We start from the raw sequence: 21,696 nt of genomic DNA on the forward strand, positions 1-21,696 counted from the left end.
AAGAAAAGACCGTGCCAGTGGTGCTGTCGGTATGTGATGATCATGACAATTACGATGAGTGCGCTACTACTCTAACTGGTACTAGTGCTTAGTATCTATATCTATTTCAAATTCAATTTGATTTCATTCAGTATGTCAATACTTCTCCCCTTTTACGGATCCCGGAAGTGGCTGTGGCTAGGCTGAGCACTATTCACAGCCTCACTGAACGATGCAAGGGCCAAGGCCACGTTGATGAATGAGCTGAAACATGGCCTGAGGTCAAGCCTCCCAAAAATCCTAAGAGAGCGGGGCAGGCGGGGCGAGACTACAGCCCTGGAGTAGTTCAAGTTCAAGCTGTTTTGGATGGTAAAGTAGTGATGCATGTCCGGCTATAAATGCTGATGCCAGGTGAGGTTTTCACTCGTAGTGTATACTAACTAGTATTGCAGGTACTAGTAATTAGTACTATGAACAATATAGTAACTCGAATGTATCTAATTGCATCTCATCTCGTTTCATCTCATTTCTCCACCGCCACAACGATCGACACGTGACACCGTGCGTTTCAGGGCCATTCTGAAACAATTTGGACGGCCTGAGCGAATTAACTTGGTTGATTCGTTAACTTGTTGCCAGTGGACTTGGGCTGGAGAGAACTGGCCTGACTAGACCAGACCGGGGGAGGTCAATGTTCTGCCCAGGTGGTGTGGGAGGATAGTTCAAGTTGCCTAGTACAAGGTGGTAGTATATCTGGCTCTATTTTTACCTGGGGTCTTATTATAATATGAAACTAGTAGACGCTCACATGGATAACAATACTCTGTCAAGTATGGATACCTAATAAAATAAGAGAAATATAATAAGAATGCGCTGTAATGAAGGATGGAGTGGGGAGTTCTGCCACTTCATCTCTTTTTCTCTCCCCAAGTCCAGTCCAGTCCAGTCCATCTTCATCTCTCCTTTCCCCCTACCTGCCGCAATTGGCTTCTCTTTCTAGTGGTTGCTTTGCTTCCATTCTCTTATTTCTTATTCTTATTCTTATTTTCATTCTTATTCTTATGACCACTGTTATCCATCCCTATTACCACCACCGCCACACCACACCTCTCCACTCAAGTGTGTGAACCGCCGCGAGGGGCAGCCCATCTCGCCTGCGCTTGTCACAACACCCGCGCCTCTTTACTTGAAACAACCAGTACCACTCGACTGCTGTGTTCTACTAGGCCTCAGCTCTTTCGTCTCTGTGAGATCCTCTCCGATCGGTCTAAATCTATCCAATTTGCCCCCTCCCCCTTCCTCCGTCCTCTTCCAACTCACCCTCATCTCAACCGGAACCACCCCTCTCAGCAACTCTGGAACCATCCAGGGGTCATGTTCACGCTGAACCGGATGATGGATCCGGGTTTGTGTGTGTGCTGCCCTACTCGACTTTGGCTAATCCATTAGCAGCTTCGTGCTTTGGTTCCCGTCTTTTCTTTCTTTCGGATTACCACCCCCCCCTGTCCCTGTCGCATTCCCCCTCCGCCTCCGATCCCGCGCATCCTTCTCCATTGTGTCTCCACCTTACAACAATCGCAAGTCCAAGTCCAAGTCCCAGCGCCAGTGCTTGCCTCCGGAGCGCGAACGCATGTCCGCACACGCGCACGCGCGTCTCGTCTCTTTCTCTTCTGCTACCCCGATTCACCGAGCTTCCTCGCTTTGAGACTCGCCTGCGCCAGACTGCCACAACCGTCGACAAAGCACCGGGAGCTGGATTTGACCTCGAACATACCTTGATCGTTTCAAGATGGAGTCACCGGTGACACATCTGGGAGTCTCCTATGGAGCAGGAGGATATCCCCTTCCCTTGTATGGGCTGTGGAGAGGTAGGATTCTTGTCTTGGAATGTGCTGTTAGGAGGACAACCCATGCTGACCACACTTTAGATCTTGGAGGAAGGCAAAGCATTTGAGCTGTGTATGTACCACGTTGGCCCACTCATCTTCCTCGTCTCAGTCCCCTCCTCTAACATACATGCACCTCCAGCTGGCCAAAGATGGCATATCGATTGTTTCCGTTGCAGCACCTGTAGCACCCTCCTCGACTCCGACGCCCACCTCCTCCTTCTCGGCGACGGTTCCTTGATCTGCAGCAACTGTACCTATAGCTGTAACTCCTGCGGTAACAAGATTGAGGATCTCGCCATCCTCACCGGTGACCAGGCGTTCTGTGCTCAGTGCTTCCGATGCCGCAACTGCAAGAGAAAGATCGAAAACCTTCGCTATGCGCGCACATCACAGGGTATCTTCTGTATGGATTGTCATGAATCGCTCATGCAGCGAAGACGAAAGAAAAAGGCAAATGCAGCCGCCAAAAAACCAGGGGGGCCAGGGACAAAGTATGATAAGTCCCTGCCTTCGTTTGCCCCGAGCATGGAGGAGACTCGCTCCATCGATGAGACGCTCACGGAGGCATTCGCCGAAATCGCTGTGGACAACCGGCCCGATACAGCAGCGTCTGAGCCGGCAGCTGCAGGTAAGGAAACTACAATGCGTGTTAACTTGTTCTTCCTCATTCTTTCTTATGCTTGTTTGCGATTTCGCTTTCGCTTTCCCTTTCGATTTCATCCGCCAAAGGAAATCACGACTAACAATGACCCCTCTTCTGTGCAGACGACAATCTCCTCTCCCTTCCAGCACATATCGTAGCAGTCGTCAGATCAGTTCGCAACGGGATACCACCACCAATGCCGATACTTCAGACACAGGTGGCGAGCTCCTGATCCCTCTCGCATTTGACCCCTCCGCAAGTCAGCGATCCTCGTCCCGCCCACAACCCCAGCTCACCCAGGAGCTGCCTCGTGATTACTTTGGACAGGTTCGTTCTGGTGATTCTTCAGTACGAGCATCCTTCTCCCTGGAGCCTCCCTCTCGTGCATCATCAGAGCACCCTTCCCCTCACATTGCCTACCAAGAGAAAGGATGGGACAAGAGTGAAGAAAACAACCGACCTGATACCGATGGAGTGAATGGCACAGCCAAGTCATTCAGCGCGAGCATGGACGCTACCATCTCAAAGATCGGACGGACAGAGTCAGCCCGCAGCTCTCGATCGGATCTGCCGCTGGCACTGAGAGAGACAAGCGCCTTCTCCGGCGCAACGAGCCCTGACAGTACTAGGTCCAAAGAACCAACAACAGAAATCTCCCGATCCGTGCCCCAGGAACCGGCTGTGCGTCCCTCAAACGAACTCCGTAGACTACACGATCACACCTCCATGGAATCCGCATGTTCCCAGCAGGCGGCCTACCCTCCCAAACGGGGCGATTCTCTTGAAAGCAAGCTCCATTCAATTACCCGGAAGGAGGTCGGTGCATCCCCTGCATCTTCGACTTACGCTGGATCCCCCAAACTGGATGGCTCTCTGGAACAACCGAAACAAAGTATCGACACATCTATCACCACCCCCATCTTGGAGACCCAGCGACAGCTGGATGGCGCAGGCTCGCCATCTATCGCGCGCTACCCCGGAAGTGAGTTCTCAGATAACGACCTACCACCTAGTGATTCCTTCTTTCGCCGCGTCTCCAACTCTGTTCGTCATGGCCGTAGTTTCAGCGAGAAGAGCGTGAGGCTCGGCAAGGAAGGGAGATCCCCAAGATCACCGACTAATACAAATTTAGTCGGACCCGAGCTGGCTAGCCCAACAGCCAGCATTGCCCAGAACGAGGAAATTTCCTGGCTTCGGAACGAACTGCAAAAGGAACGCCAGCGCATCTCCGAAATGGAGAATGCTCTCCGTGCAACCGCAGATGTCAAACAGGTCAACACCGAACTATCAGAGAAGCGATCCACCATGGTTGTCCTTGATGCGCAAAGGGAAATTGTTCTGCGAGAGCTCACTGTACTTACGGACCATATCGAGGCGGAGAAGCGTGGTAACGCCGGCCAACCCTGGACCTGGCCAAGCTTTCCAACCATGTTCTGCGCGAGCTAGCTGAAGCCATTCACAAGCTGAAGGAGTCGTACACCCCTCAAATCGAGGAACTGATTCAAAAGCGTAATGATCTGAATGAAGAACTTGCCAGCATCACCCGGCAGAAGGAGAAGAGCTTCCAAGAGTTCGAACAGCTTTCGTCGAAGAATGCCCAATTGGCCGAGCTCAATAACCAATTGGTCCACCAGATCCAGGAGCTGTACAAGAACAACCCGGAGGGCCACCGCGGACCGAACGGACTGGGTATCTCTCATAACAAGGGTGGATCAATCCCATCCATTGAGCATATCAAGCCGTCTTTCCATGATTTCCCCACCTCCGTATCTACCGCGCACATTGGTGATGAGGGTGAGCCTGCAACTGCGACGGTTGTCCCTGGCCCACAGGTGGTTAATATCCGCAAGGGCCAACCGCGCAAGTTTAACTGGAAGAAGGGTGGTCAAAACGTGGCCAAGGGTGTCAAGGGTCTGAAGGGAGCCTTCATGGGTGGTGAGCAGGAAGCTGGTGCTGGTGGTTTGCCTCGCTCTCAGACTCAAGACCCGAGTCGTCAGGGTTTTGGCTTCTTTGGAAACCAGAGGAATAAGCAGGGAGGCAAGATGTCGCAGGCCGACAGTGTGCCCACACTGGCTGAGATTCCAGGCACTAGTGAGTGGATCTTCGTGACCAAAGTGGAATTGGAAATCATTAACGCCAAATCTTTTTTTCTCCAGCGCTTTTCGGAACTGATCTCGAAGCTCGCATGGAGCATGAGAAGAGTATTATTCCAGCCATTGTCACTCGTTGTATCCAAGAAGTCGAACTACGAGGTTTGTCCTTTCCCCTCTCTCTTTGAATCTGCGTGAGATCGTTTTTAACCCCATTCAGGCATGGATATGGAAGGTATTTATCGAAAGTCCGGTGCTGCCTCAGCCATTCAAGGCATTCGGGAAGGTTTCGAACGATCTCCATTTGACTATGATATCTCCGACCCGGACCTTGATATTCACGCGGTGACCTCTGCATTGAAGCAATACTTCCGCAAGCTACCAACCCCACTGATCACCTACGAAGTCTACGATATGATTATTGATTACGCGGAGATCCCCACCACTGCCGCCCGAGTCGAGCATCTCGTTGAGAACCTAAAAGAGCTACCCCGCGTGCACCGTGATGTGCTTGAGTTCCTCATTTTCCATCTGAAGCGTGTGGTGGAGCGACAGGACGAGAACCTAATGACCAGCCAGAACGTAGCCGTCGTCTTTGCGCCCACGATCATGCGGCCAGAGAGTCTAGCCCGTGAAATGACAGATGTGTCGAAGAAGAATGATGTTCTCAAGTTCTTGGTAGAGAATTGTCAGGATATCTTCCAGGGTATGCAGGGCTAATAATCCGTGTGTTTTGCGGTGTTTTTCTTCCGCCAAATCACACTCTTTGCATTCTTGATCCTGACTTATCTTGAATTGGACTGCTTGGATTGGGGTGCTAGGTGTTATTTTGTGAAGTTTTGTGGAAGTTGTTGCAACCTATTCTTATCATCGACGTCTCCAACCCTCCCCCTCCCCCCAACTGTGATGCCTTTCCTCTGTTGGCGCATTTTGTACAGATACCAATCTTCTCTTTGGTCATTTGTCTTCTTTGTTTTATTTTGCGCCCCTTCCTGATATCGATCCTCCCCCTCTACACCCCCTGCTCACGATCAGTATTACCCACTCGATCCAGATACCCTACCCAGCAATGCTTGCCATTCATCACCACGTTTTTGTTCCTGTTCCGTTCTTTTGCGATCGTCTTGTCTTGTCTTGTCTCGTCCGTCCTGTCTTGTCCTTACCATATTCCGCAGGATCGAAGCTAGTCAATTCTCCCCTCGGGCTCTTTCGCCATTGTTCAAAAGCGCAGCGCCTAGTGGTGCCTTTTGTGGATGAATATTCCCCTAATGGAATATCTTTTCATCTCTCATCCTTCCAAGTTCGGATTTTCTTTAAGTTTTGGGGCGGTTCTTGTCTTTTCATGGATGTTTCTTCTGTGTAGATTCATATTAAGTCTTCAGTACCTAGAATCAAGCGTCAGGGTTATACCTTGGCTTGTTGTACTAGTATAGTTCGTCTCCAGAATCTTTCATTATCGCTTTAACTCCGAGTCTTGAACTTCGAAATTTTCAAGCTTGGGATAGGTTCAAACTAACTAGTAGTATCTAATAGTGCTAAATTTGGATGGCCGATGGATTCGGCGAGTCTCACCCATGGATGTTACCTACTTAGGTACCTAGTAATGATGAACTATACACTCTTTGGCTGCCAGTGGTGACCCAGCGGGGGAGTTCTTAGTCAAGTCTGGTTTTGTTTTTTTCCCCAAAAGCTCTTACAGCTAAGAAAATTGAGCCACTGGCACATACCTACTCTTAGTTAGTAGGTAATCTTGTACTCCAGGGCTAGTAGTAGTAATTGAAGGCAATATCTCTGGTGGATATGTGTAACTAGGTATGCTCTGGATGAGTGTCTACTCCGCCGTCTCCACCAATCACGGGGCCGCCTACGCCATCACCCGTTGAACCTCCAAGCTCCTCCCCAATTCCCCCCCCACGTCTTCCATCACCTCTCCGAGCTTCTCTCCACCTCACCACTCCTCAAGTCAGCCCGGAGGGCCACAATCTCTTTTGCTATCTTTCCTCCCCCTATTCGTTTTTTCCACCGCACTACTCCAACCGCAAAAATGTCCAAAGCCGCCCCGAAATACCTCCTACTCTCCCTCCCGACCTCCGTTCGTCCCATCACACCACGCCGACGACGCCCTCGAAGCAATCTCCACCACCGTGTCCGCGGAAAATGGTAGCGCAGCCCGTTTTTCAATCCCCGAATTCAAAATCGGAACCCTAGACGCCCTGGTCCAGCAGGCAGATGAACTGGCCAAGCTCGAGAGCCAGTGCCAGGGTGTTGTTGCCAAGGTTGCGGATGCGCTGAGGAATATTCTTGACGGTGATGAGGCCCAAATTGAGAGGATGATGGTCGTCAACGATAGTGGGTTGATTCCTTTTCTTTCCCGCCGGGTGTGCAGCTGGCAGCTTGCGGCTTGCCAGAGCGGAGCGGAGCGGAGCAAAACAGGTGGCCAGTTCAAGCTAACCATGTGATTGTCATTCTCATTTAGAGCCGGTTGACCAGTATCTTCGCACATTCCAGTGGAATAAGGTCAAGTATCGCGCGGATAAATCGCTTGCGGAGTTGATTGATCTTTTGCACAAGGTATGCCATGTCGAGGAGCACGAGGAATCCAGCCAAACTAGATTGGGAGGGGACAATTCAATTATATCTGAACGGACAAGGAGATTGGAGATACATATACTGACTGGATCGGGACATATGTATAGGAAGGCGCCAGTATCGACAATGACATCCGCTTCAAATACTCGCAATATAACCAGGTCAAGAACACGCTGGCAACCCTGCAACGCAAACAAACGTGTGTACCCCCCTAGCCTGCCTCTCCGCCGCGCTATACAAGCTCTATTAAGCTCGATGGAAGTTGCTTGCGAATGCCATATCGCAATACAACCCAACCCAAGCTAACCCAGCTATTCCGCAGAGGAAACCTCTCCACAAAATCTCTTGCCTCAATTGTCGATCCCCGCACCGTCGTTCAAGACTCAGAGTACATCGAAACCCACTTGATCGCCGTCCCCAACTCCCAAGAGAAAGAGTTCCTAAAGAACTACGAGACCGTGGCGCCGATGGTTGTCCCGCGCTCTGCGTCACTAGTCGCCTCTGACAACGAGTTCACCCTGTACGCCGTGACTACGTTCAAAAAGCACAGCGTGGAATTTGTGCACAAGGCGCGCGAGAATAAGTGGATCCCCCGTGACTTCAAGTACGTGGAGGGCGGCAAGGAAGAAGAGCGGAAAGAGGTTGAGCGTGTTGGTGGTGATGAGCGCAAGGTTTGGGGCGAGACCCTTCGCCTTGGCAGGACGGCTTGGAGTGAGGCCGTTATGGTTTGGATCCATGTCCTTGTTCTCCGGGTCTTTGTTGAGACTGTGCTGCGGTATGGACTGCCTTTGGACTTTGTTTCTGCGCTGGTTAGGGTATGTTTCTCCGTCTCCCATTTTCTCCCGCGTTCAACTGCGCTGCGGCGGCTTCCGCTGCAGTGCGCGCCTGCCAAGCCCAACTAACTCATCAATTAGACCCCCTCTTCCAAGCAAGCGGATAAAGCAAAGAAGAACCTTGACGACAAGTACTCCTACCTCGCTGGCAATGCCTTCGGTCGCGACAAGAAGGGCCGCGTGCAGCGGGATGACCCGCAAGACATGCATGGTGCAGGCGAGGGCAGCGCGGAGTACACACCGTATGTGTTCTACGAATTTGAATTCAATTGAGCAGCCTGGCTGGTCGGAGTATGAGATTGGGATGAGGGCAGGCCCGCTCACGTTTTTTCTCTTGCTTGGCTTTGGTTTTGGCCTAGGCCTTTGCTTTCGGGATCTTCGATTGTTGTGGAGATCGATCGTTGCGTACATATACCACACCGAGGTACATCGAGCACAAACTAGCATTTATTTTTATGTATTTTGTTTCAATTCTATTTTTGGGGGTTCCAAGGTTTTTTGTTTTTGCATCTTCAAGTTCAAGTTGTGCTTGGTATACTAATACAGATCTGCGCAGCTTCACCTCTATGTTGAAGACTAGGACTATCCTACATAGATGTTCCATCACCCCCCAAATAACTCATCACAAGATAACTCGCAACCAGGATCGCCAGTAGCGTAGGATGCCCAGGTGATTATACGAATCATACACAGCAAGCAAAAGATTGAATGACACCTGAGCCGCCAATCCATAGGACGCGGAGGAATTCAGTCTATACTACTAGCATTCTTTCTAAATCGAGGGCTCAAGCCTACATTCCCGGGCTCCTTACCTGGCGTCTGCCATGTAGCACCACCTAGATATCATTAGCTTGATGATGTCGATCTGCCCTTTTCGAGAGCCGCTCACATTGTCATCCAAGGCTTAAATTGCTGGTAATTCAGGACTATCAGAAAGCTCTATCGTCAGGTTACATTTTCCCACAGCTTCTCAGTATATTAGAACGCGCAAAATAACTTCTCGTTTCACCCTTCGTCTAATATTTCCTCATCTCTCCAAGCCACTCCCAATCAATCCATCCATCCATCCATTCTCCACCATGAAGACTTCCGTCATTCAAGTTCTCCTCGCATTGGCCATGGTCGCCGTGGCCCGCCCTGACAAGCCCTGCGATAGCTGTGAGCCCAAGACGGACGCCGAGACTGGCAAAATGTGTGCCAGCAATGAGACCATTGTTTGCACCGGCAATGGCGGCAGTGGTCTGATCACTCTGGGTAATGTCTTGCCAGGCGCTCTCGGAGAGAGCTGTGCCGCTGGCGACGTCTACTGCTGCGATCACGATGCCACTTCGGATGTATGGCCCCTTTACCCGTTTTGTTGAAAAATACTAGAATATGCGATAACTGACGAATAATTTGATAGGGCAACCTGGTTAACTTGGATGTTAATGCTCAATGCTCGCTCAACCACGTTCTATAAGCGGGTCTATACTTGCATTGGCTCGAATGGACAATATGGCGTATGGACTAAGCTTCTTTCGATTTCCGGAGGCCCTTGACGTTAGGGTTGGTCTGATGAAGGCACTGCGGTGCCATTAGACGCTGATGGATATTGAGGGGAATGTTGAATGCTTTATGTGGTGCGGACGAAGAGAAGTGAGCTTGTACTAGTAGCAGCTAACTAATGGCTATGAACTTGAGGTTATAGATAACATTGGAACTTGAAAGAATAAGGTACTACTACTAGTACCCAGATGTAAGATTCATGAATAGTATTACTACTACCTAGGTAGGAGTAGTCGTAGTAGTGTATTGAGAGTGATCAATGATCAATCACCATTGACGACTTCCAAGGCTAAAGTTCTCAATCTACCGAGGTACTACCTAGCTACCTAGTACAGCCCTAGAGTACTACGAGTACGACTACTAGTAATCATCATTCATTACCTAGGTATTTCAAGTTCTTTCAGAGCAATGTTTCAAAGCAATCTATCTTCGATATATACAGCGCCAGTCTGCGGGGAATCTAAGAAGAAGAAAGGCTTCACCTCAACATTGATAACACTGTACATTCTCACAAACACAATTCTTTTGTCCCCCATATACCATGCATGCAATCCAGATCCACATACCACCCTTACTCCTTCTTAGGAGGCAGATATCCCTTAGAATCGAGGTAGTTGATAATCTGATCAACAGCCTCCTGCAACGAGATATCAACATTCTTAACATGCACCTCAGGGTTGGCAGGCGCCTCATAAGGCGCACTAATACCAGTGAACTCCTTGATAATACCCTCACGCGCCTTCTTGTACAGACCCTTGGGGTCGCGCTGCTCAGCAACCTCAACGGGGACGTCAACGTAGACCTCGACGAAGGGCAGACCGGCAGTCTCGCCGGGGGTGGGAGTCTCGTGCAGGGCGCGCGCAGAGTCACGGTCCTTCTGGTAGGGCGAGATAAACGAGGTGATGGCGATGGAGGCCGAGTCGGCGAAGAGCTTGGCGACCTCGCCGATGCGGCGGATGTTCTCGTTGCGGTCGGCCTCGCTGAAGCCGAGGTCCTTGTTCAGGCCGAAGCGGATGTTGTCGCCGTCCAGACGGTAGGCGTGCACGTTACGGGTGCGGAGGAGTTGGCGCTCGAGCTCGACGGCAATGGTGGACTTGCCGGAGGCTGAGAGGCCGGTCAGCCAGATTGTGAGACCGCGCTGGTTGCGCTCGGTCTCGCGCTCGGTGCGGGTTAGGCCGGCGGCGTGGAAGGTGATGTTGCTGGGTGGTGTTAGTGAGGTTCGTTTTGGTGTAGATGGAGTACTGATTGAGGACATACGTAGCCATTGTGAGGGATGTGTGAGTGATAGAGAATTGGAAGGGAGAAGAAAAGAAGGCAAAGGAGGGGGATATTGGGAGTGGAAGTGGAAGTGGAGGGGCATGAAACTGGGCCGCGTCAAGCGGGACGCCGATCGCGGGATTGCGCAATACAAAGTGGATATCATTTTCTTACTTCAGGGCTCTAGTCGACCATGGTTAATTACTCTGGACTCTATTTTCATAGTAAACTTCATAAATGCTCCTAATCTACATGCTATACACACAATAACGATAGAAAATACAAAGAATAAAAGAGGCAAAAAAGAATGAGCCTAACCGCAGATTTAGTCAGTAGCCCCGCGGTACAGATGCGCCATAGCCTATTGACATGAAGAATTCAGATTAGCATTCGCCACTTACACCGCCACCAGGGGAAGAAATTGGAGGCAACAGAATGGATCAAGGAACAAGGAACAGATATCACTTACCGCCGCCTGTTTAGGCTCAATGAACAACGCCTTCGCCTCAACCAGCACAATAGGCTCACTCCCATCTTCAGGAAGAGTCTCAATGCGGCCCTCAACCCACGCCTTTCTCCCCTCCTGACGAACCGTCTCCGCTCTGAGCGCAAAGTAATTATTTGCTAGCGCGGGCGCCCGGTAGTCGATATTCAGACTCGCCGTCACGCCAACCTTGTTCGGCATTGCGGGAAAGCAGCAGCGCGCAAAGCCCTCATCTAGCAATGTAGCCAATAGTCCACCGTGAACAATACCCTGGTGTCCGCACACGTCAGATCCAAGATACATCAGGCTGACCATGCTCTTGCCGCCGCGTTCACTGAAGACGTAGGGTGGCACGACGATCTTGTTCGGTCCGGAGAGGGCGCCTGCTGTGAGCATGCGCTCGCGCATGGGCTCGGGGATGTTCAGATGGGGGCGAGCTTCTTTGAAGTCTGGATTGGCGCGTAGGCGCTCGGCTTCGGGGCGTGTGCGGGTTTTCTCGTTGATCTCGAAGGCGACGTCGTCTACTGGCGTATAGACGGGGAGACCGTCGGCGGTCGCGGGTGGTGCGGCCATGAGGTGCGAGATTGTTTTGCTTGTTTGGTAAGTTAGGCCTGCAGTGAAGGCTAGGATGGCGATGGTCGTGAAGCCTGCAATTCGGCGGAGGCGCGATCGGGGAGGAGGGGGAGGAGGTGGTGGTGATGGGTGAACGGGGGCGGTTGGTTCTGCGATTGACAATGCATCAGTGAGGCTGTTATCGGTGGAGATCGGTGGATCAATTGAGAGGGACCCTTGGACCCTTGAGGATGCGATATAGAAACCAGATATGCCTCATCTTACCTGTAGAGTAGGTCCGTCGAGTAAACGGTTGTCCGAGGCGTCGCGGAGATGTTCCCGGGAGACGTTGAGTTAGGAGGCGCGAGGAAGTGAAAGGCTTGGATCGCGGGAGGAGGTAGGAAGAAAAGAGTGAAGAAGGTGGATGCGGCATTGTTCCAGAACGATCTTAGATTTGGAAGACCCTCACTGGTAAGTTGTTGAGAGGCAAAGGTTGAGAAGGGAAAGAGTGGACCACCAGAGTTTACCTCGGCATCTCCATAGGAGCCCGGCGGAACGGACTCGGACTCGGACTCAGCCCGGTAGAAGTACGGAGGAAGGTTGCCACCATTAAGATTCAAGTTTTATTTAGCTGAACTCCCTGAATGATTACAAGAGGAGTTTAAGCTGTACTCTAGGGCTTGCATAATCAGTTCTACCGGTTATCGATAGAAGCTACTAGTAGTTGTTAGTAGTACTCAGGCTGCACGAGCATAGATCACCGGCATATCCATGCATACCTGGGTATTTTTGATTACACGTCTATTAAATTGAACCATCCCAGGCAACCGCCAAGAAGACACACCGGTGAGAAATATGCAAAGACTTATTCATTATACAAACCTGGAATGCATAAAACAGAACAGATGCGACCTTGAGGCTCATTTGATAAAGTAAGTTTCCCGCTGGTACCGGTTTGTGGCTTATCATGACAAAAGCCCTGGAGGCTATTTCAACCCGGACCTCGGAATTCAAATTCAAGAAGTCTATTAGAATATCAAATATCTTTTGCAATTATAATTTTATATACATATCCATCCCAATTAGTCGTAAAATATTAAAAATAAATGTCCCGTGGATGTGGCCACGCCAACCTTGGAACAACCCCTACTTAGACTCGGACTTGCCGCGACGGTTGATTTTCTTAGTGGAGCTAGGCATTTTAGTTAGCGGGTATCAAAACCAAGCATAAAAGATTGATCTTACTGTCGCGAGAACCATCTGAAGCGGCTAGAGGAGCTTGGTGCAACTGCAACTTGCTCTTGGGAGTTCTTCATGGATTGGAAAATATCTTCGATTTCCGCAGCATCGAGCTTGGGAGTCTCGGTTGTGCTGGAGTAGGGTGATCTGCTGCTGGTGCCGTAGGGACCAGCGCCGACGTGAGGGAAAGCGACCATTGTAGATTTGAGAGTGGGGGTTTGGGTTGGTTTGGTTTGTGAGTGGAGTAGACCAGAATTGGTGCTGGTAATAGAGGGAGGAAGTAAATTGAAATGAATTGATGTTGATGATATTTGAATTTCCTGGTGATTGAGGAGTCTTTTATCTTGATCCTGTTCATTTCCCTAATATCCTTCTGGTTAGATCTTCTGCTAATTTTCTGTTCCTTTTGCTGGCCATGGGGAGACCGAAAATAACAACTCGGCACAGCAAAGCCGAGGGAAGCTAATGCTAGCTACAGGCACAGCCCCTAAAGCTGGCCTAAAGTTGGCCTGGACTTGGCCACCGCTCTAATCTAGCCCAATCACCTGATCACCCTATCACAGAAAAATTTCCTGGTATCCCGATTCTTGGCCATAGCTAGGCTGGTTTAGTTAGGCTATCGTAGTTTTCTATGCGTGATTTTAATCAAACGCCCGGGCGTGCTTCAACTATTCAGAAAATATCTCCGCGGAGAAGGAGCTCTTTTTTCGTTGATCACCTGGGCACGAAATCTGAATTTTGTTTAGCATAGATATTATGCTGCAATATCACCACGGATGTAGTTGGCTGTGATTCAACTTGAAATACATTATCCGTCCTTCGTATTGCATCTATCGTACTCTTCCATCCTTCGCAAGTTCATCTGCAGAATAGCCCTTGAGTTTATGCAAATAAGTACCGAAACGCCCAGAAATTTCAATCACATCCTTGAGATGTTCATAAGTGAGCTCCCTGTTCTGCCATTTGGCATACTGGCGCGCAGTAGTAATCACATTCCTGATCTGTCGGCCATTCAGCTCTTCATGCTTGAGGACACCCAGATTCTCTCGAAGATTGACCACATCAATCTTCTCCTCCATTTCTTCTGTCCGATCCCCGAAGAGCTCGTCAAGCCGATCGATGAAAAGTTCCCAGATCTTGAGTCGTTGATGTGTTTTAAGTTCCGGGTAATGAAGCGCAAGTTGGATGCGGGATATGAAAGCCTCATCGAAGGTTCCGACTCGATTACTTGTCAATATGAGAATTCCTTCATAATATTCAAGAACCCGAAGGAAAACGGAGACGAGTGCATTGCGCTGCAGGTCTTCTAGACTTCGTTGTTCGAGGAAGACATCTGCCTCGTCTAGGAGCACCACACAGTCCCAGATACGTCCCAGATGAAGGACGGACTTGAGGTATTTCTCCACATCCTCGGCCTTGGTACCCACATCTCCACACGTTACTCGATAAAGAGGTTTCTTGGCAATTTCCGCAACCCCTTCAGCTGTCAGAGTCTTGCCAGTTCCAGGTCCGCCGTGAAATAAGAGAATAAGACCATTTCCCTTGCCGCTGATTAGGTCTGTCGATTTTTCCGATTCAAGCTGGCTGACCACTAATGCTTCGATGAGGCTTTTTGCCTTGGGCTCGATAACCAGACTATGGAATGCTTCCCGATTCCACTTGACGTCAAAAATGCGATCGACAGCAAGATCATGCCAAGCCTTTTGTCTGAGGTTATATCCTTTGATGATAGGTGGCATGAGATATTTGAATCGATCGTCATTATCCATCACATCCAAGCCCAGATCATTGTCGACGGTGCTACGTAAACCAGCATTATTGGGGTGAAGAGTACGAAATGTACGCATGTCAATCATGTATCGATCATCCGACTGACACAATTAGCTTTCTTTCAATCTTTCAAATAAATGGATCTGGTCGGGGCTTACTTACCACCTCTCGAAACCGATCGCTATCATCAGGCTGATAGCATACCAGACCCTTTGTACGACACTTGAGATATGTCGAAGCTCGCCGTTCAAGCCTTTTGATAATCGCCTCCGGGGCAAATCTTAGAGGGAAGACGTCCAATTCGGTGATGGATTTTACGTCATGCAGATTGATTTGTAGAGAGCTCACTTGCGGTTCGCGTAGAATTTCAATCGTCAAACGTTCTGATTTCCAGAAAAATGTTCCGTCAAATTGTAAAGTTTCTCCAGAGCACGTCCAACTATATTTGGTGCGGTGCTGTGGTGACCCGGTATTATGCGCGAGGTCAACAATGGCCGGTTTGACTTCGAGGTCCCCCAAGTTGAAGGTTGGCATTGGGGCTTTCCCATTGAGCCTTGCAACTAACCAGCTTTGGGTTATGAAACCGGTGTACTCATCTTGGGTCTTCCGGACAAGTATGTCTCCTGGTTTGACAAGGTATTTGACGCATTCGGGTAGAATTTGACCCTTAGATAAGAGATCATCTGCTAAGCGATACTCGTCTCCGAAAGCATGGTCCACGTACTGGAGAAAAAGGTCGAGTTGATCTCGAGCTTTTGTAGAAAGCATGGCCCGCATATTTTTCATGTCATCACGGCTATGATAAATAAAAAGATATGGTGCAGCAAGTTCATCGCTGTCTTGATAGTCATCAAGATCTTCTTTGAACTCTGGCTTTCTACCGAGGAGAGTCTTCAGGACACCCTTCAAGTTCTCATGCACTGGATAAATTGTTTCAGAAACTGGACTTGGAAGATGTGTTGACTGGCTAGAGTCGGGGAGATGGCGCCTTTTTGTCGAGTGAGGCGGTAATTTTCTTGGATACTGACGGTATACCACGAAGGAAATGTCTTGGTTCTTCATGAGGTGAGTTTCCAAATTTTTGACTGGCATCCTGCAGCGTAAATGAGCTTCACCCTGTTGGCTATAAGAGATCTCGGGTTCATCCTCGAAGAAGTTCTCCTCAGAAGACCAGTCAACTTCCTCGTCGCTTTGAAGGCGATAAAGAACCTGGTATCTAAAGGGGCCTGATCTGGGATTGACCGAACTTGAGCCCTGAAGCTTTGATTCAAGATCAGCGACATGGGCACGCAGTCTTGAAAGTTCATCAGAAGTATTTGTAATTTCACCGGTATTTACAATGTCTACTTGGGAATTCTCAGCAACTTTGGGCCCCGAGAGGCTTGGACTCCCGTGAGACATTTTTGCGGGTTTAAAGCCGGATCCATATGTGTCATCATAGGAAGACATCGTGAAGTTGGGGTTATAGGACTGAGGGAGTTGTAGCAGCTGATCATACGGTTGTGGCGAAACATTTTGTTGGTGATCCACCACGTGGTCACCATCTGGCAACCTATGAGCTCTGCCCTCATATTGCTGCGACTTGGAGGTTTGGGCTTGTTGGGACTGATTGACTTGGAATTGCTTGGCTTGTTCTACTGCATGCTGTTGCTGTTGCTGTTGCTGTTGCTGTTGCAGGCCCCCCCTCCACTATTGGGATAGTTGCTGTAATGGCTCAGAAAATGTCTATGCTTTATGATATTGAGCATCAGGAATGGGCGAGAAAGGCAAAGCTTACTGGGTTCTTGCGGGTTTGATGATGATGCGAAAATATCATCATCAACCGAGTTAGGGAAAGGGAGATTCTAGGTATGAATTAGTTTTCTGGTCAATACACGTGGGCTTACCGAGCAGGACACGGCCATAAGACCAGCAATCCCAATGCCAGACTATCCTACTCACCCTGATCCGACTCATGCTCATTTCGCCTTTTTCTGAGGCAACGGCAATCAATTTTCTCTTCTTGATAGCGCTACCTTCACTGTGATCATCCGATATCGTTATATTGTTGTATGGCGGCGTGTCTGCTTCATTTTGATCACTGGTCTCATATTCTATAGAACCGGGAAGAAGGTGGTCCGGGACCGCCTTGTTCTCGGAGGACCGCCGCTCAAGCAATTCATTACTTTCTGCGCTAAGTGGAGGGGGAGGAGGGGCATTCGATTTGACGGGGGCATTTCATTTGATCGAATAGATCAGCACAAAATTGGCGTCTTGATAATGAAGGTTGGAAAAGTGAGGTCGGCCTAGTCAGCTTGAAATGCGCAGAAGTTGCTTTTTGCATTCGCACCAGTGCCCAACCATTGTCAGGTGATCAGGGGGCTGAGCTGCTGGCTTCAAGTTCGCCTCGATCTCTCACCGTCAGTTTTCGGGTGTTCACACGATCGATTTCGCTGTTCCAGACCGTCCTCAGCGAGCATGAACTCGCATCGGTCGCGATAAGAAACGGGTTGTTGTTTTGAAAGCAGTCATGTCAAGCGATTTGCCAACTACAGCACTTAGCCATTTGTATAACGAAGATCGGTGAGAAGAAAGCGTTTTGTCGACTTAGAGGACGCGATGAATATTAACTAATGAACTCCCATACAGAAGTTTTAAGAACGTTGAGGCGGTGTTTCAATACGTTAAATCTCAATTTGAAGTGCAAGGAACCAAAGATCCGAAAAAGAAAGCCCGTCTTCAAGTCCTCCAGGCGACGACCGCGAACGACCTACTAAGCGCCGTACAAGATGCCCAGGAATATTACCATCAGAGGCAATCCGAGTCAGCATTAGGGCGTCGCATAACGCAGTTCTCGGAGAGGGTCCACCATTATGGCAAGATCATGGATGTTCTTGTATCACATCATCCGGAGTATGTCTCCTTGGCATGGGGCGCTATGAAACTTTTGTTCGGGGTGAGTGAGGGCCGAAGAATCGGGTTATTTGTGGTCTTATGCTAATTGAGACCTCGGGATTGACATCTAGGCTGTCGTGGAGCACAAGAATATCGGACTTGCAATTACAAACGGCCTGATAGACGTCGCAGATGCCCTTTCTTGTGCAGAACTTGCCGCATCACTATACCCGACCGCATCAATAATCTCAACATTTGCCAATTTATATACGCATATTATTCGGTTTCTGCTACGTGCCTTGGAATGGTGCGAAGAGGGGTCATTGAAAAGATTAATCCATTCAGTGACCAGGCCTGTTCCTCTACGATACAGCGACATAATCAACGACATAAATCGAACCGCTGCCTCAATCGCTGCCCATGCAACAACAAGCAGCCAGGCCGAACAACGCGATATACATCATGAAGTTTTCGCTACTCGGAAATTGATTGAAGCCAACCAGACATCGAGCTCCACAGATGAAGCAAAGGTTCTGCCGAAGCTACAAGACTTGTATGATCTTGTCGCTATTATGCACGCGGAGCAGCAGGAAATATCCCGCTCTGTCTTTCGCATTCAATCGACACAAGCTTTGCAAGTGATATCAGCCCAATGTTTGATTAACCACCAAGCGGATCTACAAATGTCAATTCACCTTCGAAACTCACGCCGCTTTACGCAAAGAAAAACAGTCTCCTTCTGGAAAAGCCCCTGGTTGCATTCCTGGAATCAATCTTCCTCTTCTGCTCTACTTCCCTTGAAAGTACCATGTACAGATAGGCAAGTGGCTCAGGACTTCTGCATAAATATAATTGAGCAGCTCCTCGGTGCTAACATAGCGAATATCTGGGTCCTGACTCCTCGACAAGATCCTAATCCGGTGATTGCTACGCTGAAGAGCCTGATTTACCAGGCTGCTACATTCATCGACGAGAATGGTGCTAAGAATGATATATTAAACCTTCTTGATCAGTTTAATCATGCACGTCTTGAGAGCCACTATCTGGATGTACTCGCGGGGTTGCTTCGTTCTTTCAAAGTGGTTTATCTGATCGTACAGTTGGAAGCTATCGATCCTCAATACGTAGATCAGTTCTTCCATTGCCTCGAGGGACTGATCGAGAGAATTCCAGATTGTGGGACAGAAACAGTCATCAGAATACTCATTCTAAGTTGGAGCCCAAGAAGCGTGTTAAATAAGAAACCCCAGACGCAGAACCTATACCTTCAACGGCGGGGACGATCTCGGCGAAAGGGGGGTGCAAGTCCCTACGCGGCCCCTTTTCATGAACAGATCGGGAACTTGAACTTGACTTGCCCTTCATCAGCCCTGAAGGAACATTCCCTGTTCTGGAGAAATACATTGTGAAAGCAACCTCTAACTGTATTATTCAGACACTATAACAACCTTGCAACATTTACAGTATCTCGTCAGCCTATCAGAAAACTAGCTTTATCGAAGATGTAAATATCATCAGGATTAATTCCCTATTAAAGAATAGCTTTTTACACAAGATAAAACTATTGATCAACAATTTATGAGTTTTCAAACTTCATACGCTCCTTGTAATAATTATAGCATCTCAAAACCCGATTTGTTAGCTCAGGGCGTACTAGTATGTTTCAAACTCACTCTTCGCCGAACCAGGATAGTTCTATGACGTTTGAGAAGAAGGTTTGCAATTTCTCATACAGTAGTAGACCGAAGCGCTGCTCCACAATAATAAAGTGGGAAAACTCCGTTTTGAAGTCCTTGCTCTTCAATTTTGATCGATTTCTGCGAATTTGCGTGAGAAGTCGCGTGAGAATGTACACGTTATATATTATTAGTTAGCTAGTAGATTGTAAAGACCCTCATATCCCTTAATAATGAAGGAGAAACATGGATCTACTAGTGAGTCTGTGGTAAGCTGTAGGTCTTATACGACGCAATGGGCCTAATTTAAGGTCATGCAAATGGAAAATTAATAATTTCCGATTCACTTCCAAGGTTTGGAAATGCAGCCATCACATGAGAGTACTATCTTAGGTCATCACTCGTAAATTGTTCGATGCAGGCTGCTGGCATTGCATTTATTTTCCACTTACTCTTGGTTGTTGGAGTTCTCTGCTAACTTGAAGCTGAGATGTTCCTTCTAAGGTTATAGTATCAGTGAAATACCAGGAAGGAGCAATATACCGCTACTTTGATAGCGACCCCGGATAACTACACTCTTGGTAACTAATCAAGATACTTCTCAGAAGACATTATATTCAATCATAGTCATTGAGAGATCTTTGATACTGGTGCAATCCCTTCTATCTTGAAGAAATGTCATCTTGCAAGTTAGGTGTCTTCACTTCCTCGATTGAGACATCACCGCGGACACGCAAGTCATCAACAGGTCGTACATTTTCATATTGTCCGGTATTGTGTTTCCATTAGTCTAGATCTATTGCTGGGATTTGACTGATTACTTGCACTATAGTTGGTATATACTCCACTTCTATTATGAATTGCGGAGCTTAGAGCTGGACACCATGTCATGAAATCGCCACTAGTGAGACAGCGTCTAGGGCCCAGGGTCGAGATTTTTGGTTTCACTTCAACTATAGGGTAACAACTCGAAGGAGTCAGAAGCCATAAAGATACTTCACAAAAATGAGCATTCCGAAGCCATCAGCCAACTACTTTATAATAAAGGTTCTACAAAGATACTAAACTGTCTGAGTGAGTTAGTCTCATATCTGGGCTTGTGATACAACCAGATCCTGGCCATCTAAACTTGAGACTGGTCAGGCAATCAGACTTCAGTGGACAGAAAGTATAAACATGCCACGGTTTTCTCAAACCGTGTGCTTTGAATCACCAGAAAATCTTTAATGAAGCCTCTACTGCACCGTTTCAAGTTTCCTTTACAGTAGAAGCAAGTCTTTAACTGGAACTTACCTCTCTAACTTTTATCAATATAATTCATCATGCAATTCTGGGGTATGACACTCTTTCTTGCCATCATGGCTCACGCCATGCCTCAAGTACTGGAAGCAAGGGTATAGTCTGTAATTATCTACTCTAAAGATCTTCAGGCTAATTATCGAATAGGAGGACTGCGTAGTACGTATACCGTCAAGCCTCAAATATCTCTTTAACATTATTTCCAGGTCTTCCCTGAAGAGATTTTGTATCCTACCCAGAAAATTCCCGTTGAAAAAGCTAGCTGATGCACATATTGTTATCCAGAGAGCGCCCGGGGAAGTTTGTCCAGCGGAGTAAGTCCAGCGCCAACCGCCGTGAATATAACCTAAACTTAGTACTAAACATCATTTAACCACCCTTTGCTCTGCGTTGTCCAGGGAGGTACTGAGAACAAATGCTGTGTAAGTGGGAAAATATCCATTTCAAGAGGTATCGCTTTAACTAGAGATAAAGGGCATCTCTTGTGAATATCCATGTCAATTGAATCGGCTTTGAATAGGCAGGTAGTTGCTACTAAGGGGAGAGGAGTACTTCTTTGCTCACATATGTCAGTGGATGGGAGATGAAAGTGGGGTTGTTGAGACATTTCTGAGGTTGAAATTTGAATGACCACAATGCCTAGTAATAATCCACCGCTCCCTCATACTATGTAGTTAGTTATACTGTTAAGGGCCGACGCCTTAGGCATCCAATTCCGCTAAATAGCTTCATCCCTACCTAGGTAGCCTGCTTTTTTCCATCTGATCGCCACTTTTGTGCCCAGCTTCCATTCTATAATATGTCTCCTATATATAATGCCTTCCGTTCTGTATTGAATTTTAACTCTTAATCCTTATCTATTGCTACGCAGGTGACTGTATACTAGTATAGCCAGTTGACTAACCTCTCGTATCTTCCTATCATGTGATAGCCGATTACTCATGCCAAGGTTGTCAGACAACTGATCGGGCCGGATA

The 21,696-nt window shown here is 48.3% G+C and overlaps 5 protein-coding genes across 5 annotated transcripts; 3 read left to right on the forward strand and 2 right to left on the reverse strand.

The window, feature by feature from the left end:
- Positions 1-1,802: 1,802 nt before the first annotated feature.
- On the forward strand, positions 1,803-5,321 carry N7533_010636 (uncharacterized protein; the record flags this gene model as incomplete). Its single annotated transcript, XM_057107286.1, has 6 exons — positions 1,803-1,847; positions 1,908-2,524; positions 2,634-3,898; positions 3,958-4,602; positions 4,668-4,763; positions 4,822-5,321. The coding sequence occupies 6 exons, from the start codon at positions 1,803-1,805 to the stop codon at positions 5,319-5,321; spliced, it is 3,168 nt and encodes a 1,055-aa protein (XP_056954664.1).
- Positions 5,322-6,655: 1,334 nt separating this feature from the next.
- On the forward strand, positions 6,656-8,296 carry N7533_010637 (V-type proton ATPase subunit C; the record flags this gene model as incomplete). The annotated part of the gene is made up of 5 exons (XM_057107287.1): positions 6,656-6,950; positions 7,078-7,172; positions 7,298-7,389; positions 7,513-8,005; positions 8,105-8,296. Coding segments are annotated over 5 exons (1,167 nt in total), but the record flags the coding sequence as incomplete, so codon positions are not given.
- An 845-nt stretch (positions 8,297-9,141) lies between these two features.
- On the forward strand, positions 9,142-9,482 carry N7533_010638 (uncharacterized protein; the record flags this gene model as incomplete). The annotated part of the gene is made up of 2 exons (XM_057107288.1): positions 9,142-9,357; positions 9,426-9,482. The coding sequence occupies 2 exons, from the start codon at positions 9,142-9,144 to the stop codon at positions 9,480-9,482; spliced, it is 273 nt and encodes a 90-aa protein (XP_056954666.1).
- Positions 9,483-10,139: 657 nt separating this feature from the next.
- N7533_010639 (adenylyl-sulfate kinase) lies at positions 10,140-10,833 on the reverse strand (the record flags this gene model as incomplete). Its single annotated transcript, XM_057107289.1, has 2 exons — positions 10,140-10,767; positions 10,826-10,833. 2 exons carry the CDS (start codon positions 10,831-10,833, stop codon positions 10,140-10,142), a joined length of 636 nt encoding a protein of 211 aa, XP_056954667.1.
- A 389-nt stretch (positions 10,834-11,222) lies between these two features.
- Positions 11,223-13,297, reverse strand: N7533_010640 (PaaI family thioesterase; the record flags this gene model as incomplete). Its single annotated transcript, XM_057107290.1, has 2 exons — positions 11,223-12,105; positions 13,107-13,297. 2 exons carry the CDS (start codon positions 13,295-13,297, stop codon positions 11,223-11,225), a joined length of 1,074 nt encoding a protein of 357 aa, XP_056954668.1.
- Between the last annotated feature and the right edge of the window lie 8,399 nt (positions 13,298-21,696).

This window comes from Penicillium manginii, assembly GCF_028828005.1.
Source record: "Penicillium manginii strain IBT 31320 chromosome Unknown utg000008l:1.0-3226943.0:1.0-3228205.0, whole genome shotgun sequence".
Classification (NCBI taxonomy): Eukaryota; Fungi; Ascomycota; class Eurotiomycetes; order Eurotiales; family Aspergillaceae; genus Penicillium; species Penicillium manginii.